Source organism: Ovis aries, chromosome 13, assembly GCF_016772045.2.
Source record: "Ovis aries strain OAR_USU_Benz2616 breed Rambouillet chromosome 13, ARS-UI_Ramb_v3.0, whole genome shotgun sequence".
Classification (NCBI taxonomy): domain Eukaryota; kingdom Metazoa; phylum Chordata; class Mammalia; order Artiodactyla; family Bovidae; genus Ovis; species Ovis aries.
The window spans coordinates 39736519-39741804 of NC_056066.1; the positions used below are offsets into that span (position 1 = coordinate 39736519).

The 5286-nt window shown below is 46.9% G+C and overlaps 1 protein-coding gene across 19 annotated transcripts in view; it reads right to left on the reverse strand.

Moving 5' to 3' along the window:
• The window catches only part of RALGAPA2 (Ral GTPase activating protein catalytic subunit alpha 2), a 290584-nt gene extending 290249 nt beyond the window's left edge, over positions 1–335 (reverse strand). For all 19 annotated transcript variants that reach the window (XR_009596074.1, XR_009596073.1, XR_009596071.1 and 16 more), the window contains exon 1: positions 80–335. Coding sequence is in view for 9 of the 19 variants with exons in the window: in XM_060397513.1 (XP_060253496.1) it covers positions 80–185 (106 nt within the window). In the remaining 10 variants the exon portion in view is untranslated. The remainder of the gene's footprint in view (positions 1–79) is intronic.
• Positions 336–5286: the final 4951 nt, after the last annotated feature.

Consider the following 5286-nt stretch of genomic DNA (forward strand, 5'->3'; position numbering starts at 1 on the left):
TCCCCCGGCCCGGTATCGCAGCCCGACGACCCCCGCCCGATCCCGGCAGGAGCGCGCCCTCGGCCGCGCCGCGCCTCACCCAGCAGCGCCCGCAGGTGCTTCAGGCGGGTCAGCACGTCCTTCTTGGGGTCCAGCACCTTCTGGGTGGACTTCTTCACATCCCCGTGGCTCCTCCGGGAGAACATCCCGCCGCAGGGAGCCGGACCCCCTGCGCCGCGCAGATCACAGCAGAGGGTCGGGCCGGCGCGTGTCGCGCGGGCCGCTCGCCGCCCCCCCTGCCCGGCAGCAGCCGCCAGCGCCGCTGCCGCCGCCTCTCCAGCTCCGGCTCCAGGAAGGAGGGGCGGGGGCCGGGCCGGCGCGGGGCGGGGCAGGAAGGCGGTGTCGACGCGAAACCCGCCGCCCCGCCCCCGCGGGAGGCGCCGGCAGCCACCACCACTCCCCGCCCCCGCCACGGGCGCGGCGCAAGGGCGTGCGATCCGGCCCCGCCGGGGGGCGGGCCCCAGCGGCGCCGCGAGTCACAAAGAAGGTGGCCTCCGCGCGCACGCTGTCCTCCGAGCCCCGGGATGCTCCGTGACAGCGACCTCCAATCAGGCTGGCGTGTTTTCCGCGCGATTGGAGTCAGTGCGCCCGCTCAGGGCGCGTGCCTCGCTCGCCAGGCCACCAGTGCTCCTGGGAAATGTAGTTCTCCAGTAGGCCAGCCCCTGAGACCGCCTCTCCAGATGAGTGCAGCATCTGCCCGACCCTCTACCTACCCCTGGAGGCCCAGGTTTCTGTACCTACAGTCTCCGGCCTGTGCGCCCACCCAGTTCTCTCTACTGCAGCGTGAATCAAGAAACATTCAGTTCACTTCAGTTCAGTCGTTCAGTCGTGTCCGACTCTTTGTGACCCCATGAATTGCAGCACGCCAGGCTTCCCTGTCCATCACCAACTCCCAGAGTTCACTCAAATTCACGTCCATCGAGTCAGTGATGCCATCCAGCCATCTCATCCTCTGTCATCCCCTTCTCCTCCTGCCCCCAGTCCCTCCCAGCATCAGAGTATTTTCCAATGAGTCAACTCTTCACATGAGGTGGCTAAAGTATTGGTTTCAGCTTTAGCATCAGTCCTTCCAAAGAACACCCAGGACTGATCTCCTTTAGGATGGACTGGCTGGATCTCCTTGCAGTCCAAGGGACTCTCAAGAGTCTTCTCCAACACCACAGTTCAAAAGCATCAATTCTTTGGCGCTCAGCCTTCTTCACAGTCCAACTCTCACATCCATACATGACTGCTGGAAAAACCACAGCCTTGACTAGACGGACCTTTGTTGGCAAAGTAATGTCTCAGCTTTTTAATATGCTGTCTAGGTTGGTCATAACTTTCCTTCCAAGGAGTAAGTGTCTTTTAATTTCATGGCTGCAGAAACATTACAGTAGAACAACTTTCAAAGCTTTTACAATGTAAACCATCTAAGTTTTGACTTCTGAGTTCACACCAGGTAGTGAGGTTTCACTTGTGGCTCAGTAGTATAAAAAAATCTGCCTGCAACGCAGGAGTCCTGGGTTCTGTTCCTGGGTCAGGAAGATCCCCTAGAGGAGGGCATGGCGATCCAATCCAGCATTCTTGCTTGGAGAATCCCATGGTCAGAGAAACCTGGTGGGCTACAGTACACGGGGTCCCAAAGAGTTGGATCCGCCTGTGTGACTAACACACAGTGAGGGAAGGAGTGGCAAACCCTTTGGCCATATCAAAATCAGAGCTCCAATTATGCACTAAAATGAACAGCTTTGGCAGTAGGGAAAGGAATGCTTAGACTCTGGGAGAGGAGGCCTTTGGTTCCTGGGACCCATCCTCACTTGGAATATGAGAGTGTTTCACCAGGAGGGCTCCTCAGCTTCTCACCTCTTGCTTTGTAGGAAGGGCATGTTCTCTGTGTTGTGCAAGGCTACCTAGCAAAACAGTAGCAGAACCAGAAATAGAACCTGAGGGACCTGACTCTCAGGCTGAGATGCTTTTTAAAGCCAGGTGCCTGTAACCTGGGGCAAGACTTTGAGATGCAAGATGGTCCGGAGATTTCTTTCAGCAGATCTGTAGGGATATTTATTGCCATCTGGATCCTTTGATGCTTCAAATTTTGACACCATTTAGCAGGCTTAAGCTGTTCAAACTTAAGCTGTTGACGTGGTTTCCATCAGGTTGGGATAATACAACTGTCTTTTCCTCAATCAGCTAAACTAACCGGCGGGAAGAGCCAACGATTTACACAGCCTTATATCCTCATTCCTGAACACAGTATTTGATCCTGAAAGCACTCAATAAAAGCTTGTTAAGGAAAATGGGATAAAAAACTAAAACAGTCTTACATATTTAATCTAGGCATGCCAAAAATATCTCCTGGTTGTTAGAACCTCTATTTTTCAAGTTGTCAAATAGCACTGATAGAACTGGGATATATTCATACAAAGGAATGTTACTTAGGAATAAAAAGAAATAGACAACCAATAAGCCCAATAGCATGAATCTCGGACCCAGAGATGGAGGCCCCGCACTCAGGATGACGACAGAATGGATCTCCAGGTGTCATCTCCATCAGGACCACAAACCTTCCATGACTGTCACAAGAGACAAATAACCTTTCCTCTTGAGTGAAGACATTCTGGGCGGCTTTGCTACAGAAATTTAGTCTGTACCTAGCTACACATAGTAAGTCACAATATTCACCACAGTATTCCTTTAAGAAGATACCTTTCATTGTACTGATGGAAAAAGTAGGATGCTCTTGCCTTAGGGAGTTCAATTTTTCTGTTGCAAAGCAACCTGTTATCAAAGTCAAACTGTTGTTGAGCACCTGCTGTGTGCAAGGCATGACTGTAAACCTTGGGGATAAAAAGTTGTATAAGATGCAGTCTCCTGACCTCAAAAGCTTCCAATTTAGTTGAGAGAGCAACTAGAAAACTGAGGAGACAAACAACAGTGTTCCGCGCACACATGACATGGTCCAGACTTGGTGGTACCAGAAACAGACATTCATGCGTGTAGATTCATCTGATCCATCATATCTAGCCTTCGCTTACTGATGAAAATATAGAACTCAGAGTCGTTTCTAAAAAGCCAAGAAATTTAAGTTATTATTTTGGGCTTTTCACCCACCCACCATGAATATTCCAAGTGAAACACAAATAAATAAAAATACTCTTCTCATTTTCTGTTGCACTGTAAAATAATTCCTGCTAGACTTGAGCAAATCACCTGCTTTGCAATTAATGTTTATCCCTCGAGATTCAGAGTGTCAAGTATTTTGTAGACCCTTGAATGTTGTTGAAGAAGTAGCCTGCTGACACCAATAAACACAGATAATGAAATCAAGAGTTAGACACTTACAATGCAAATTAAGACTAGACTACCTTGAAATGCCATTTTGATTAGCAAAATAGAAACATGATTTGACAACATACTCTGGTAGCAGAGCTATGCATGCCTGAATGCTAAGTCCCTTCAGTCGTGTCCGACTCTTTGTGACCCTATAGACGGTAGCCCACAAATTCCTCTGTCCATGAGACTCTCCAGGCAAGAATACTGGAGTGGGTTGCCATGTCCTCCTCCAGGGAATCTTCCTGACCCAGGGATAGAACCTGTGGCTCCTGCATTGCAGGTGGATTCTTTACCACTGAGCCACAGGGGAAGCCCGGCAGAGCTGTAGAAAAGTATAGCTGATAGGAGTGTAAAATGATACAATTCCTATAGAGGAGAATTTGGCTAAATTACAGAAATTTGTCCATTGACACCGAAATCCTACTTCTACTCTTCAAGAGTCTACTATGAAGTAGAGTCTATACCTGCACAAATATAAAACCACTTGTGGAAGTTTACTCCTTTGGCATTATTTGCAATAATCAATATAGTAGGTTGAACAGATATGTCCATGTCCTAATTCCCCAGAACCTGCGGTTGTGACTTTTTGGAAAAAGAATCCTTGAATATAGTAGTCAGGTTAAGGAACTCAAGGTAAAATCATCTTGGATTACCTGGGTGGTCCCTGAATCTGGTGAGTGTCCTTGTAAGACATGGGAGACTTTGTTAAGTTACACAAACAAAGAAGAAAGTGAAACAGAGGCAGATTGGTGTCATGAGACCACAAGCCAAGTGACCCCTGTAGTCACCAGAAGCCAGGGGCCAGGAAGGAGTCTCCCTGGGGGTCTTCCAAAGGGAGCCTGACCCTGACCTTGATTCCAGACTTCTGGATTCCAGAATTGGGTAAAAATTAATTTCTGTACATGCACACACACCTGAACCCAGTCCATCCACATACGGCAATGCCGTGCAACCATAAGAAATAACGAAAAAATTTCCTATGTTCTCATTTTGCTTCTTTCATTCACTCACTCATTCGTTAATATCTCAGCATAATTAGGGAATGTTGTTCAATAGGATGGTTTTGCTTTAATGAACATGTACCCATATTTTAAAATTCTAGGCTTCTTTTCTCAGAAGTCTTTCTAAAATATGCCTCAGGCTTCCCCATCTTCCGTTTTATTGAGTTATAATCAGCACGCAATATATCAGTTTCAGGTGTACAACATAGTGAGTCAATATTTTTATGCATTACAAAATGATCATCACAAGAAGTCCAGTCACCATCTGTCATCAGACATAGTATTTCTAATATTACTGGCTGCATTCTCTATGCTGTACATTAATCCCCATCTTCTTAAACAGACTATTCATTGTTTCTGAAACCATAATTTATTTCCCCCCCACCTCTGTGGCCCCCTGCATTCCTCCTAAATTGGCATTGCTACTAGCAACAAAGTAGAAACACCCCATAGACTTTCTGTATCTAATTTTGACCACATCTTGCCCCTAAACTGACTCATGGCTATCAGAGACAACTTGTGTTCATCTTCTTAACTTCCATGGTTGGAATCATTCCAGGTACTTAGACTTGCCAGCTCTGTGGTTTCCAGGTAACCAACTTGTTAATGTATTTTATTTCCAAATTTTTCTTTCATCAGAATTTTTCAGATTGGAAGAATTTTTTTTTTAGATTGACTAAAATACCTCAAGCCTGAATGTTAATCCTGATTGGCATGACTGTTATGTTAATTTTAATATCAGGAAAAATTCAACTTTTATCCACAAATATTCCTGTCAGATAAGTTCATTGTACCTTTCCTCTGGATTACCACTCAGTGGGTCAGAGGTGCTGGGGATCTGCATGTGGATGTTATTGCTATAAAGAGCCTCCCCAGGTTGTCTGTTTTTTGTTGACCATGGGACTCTCTTATCTTCTTAAAAAAGATACAACGT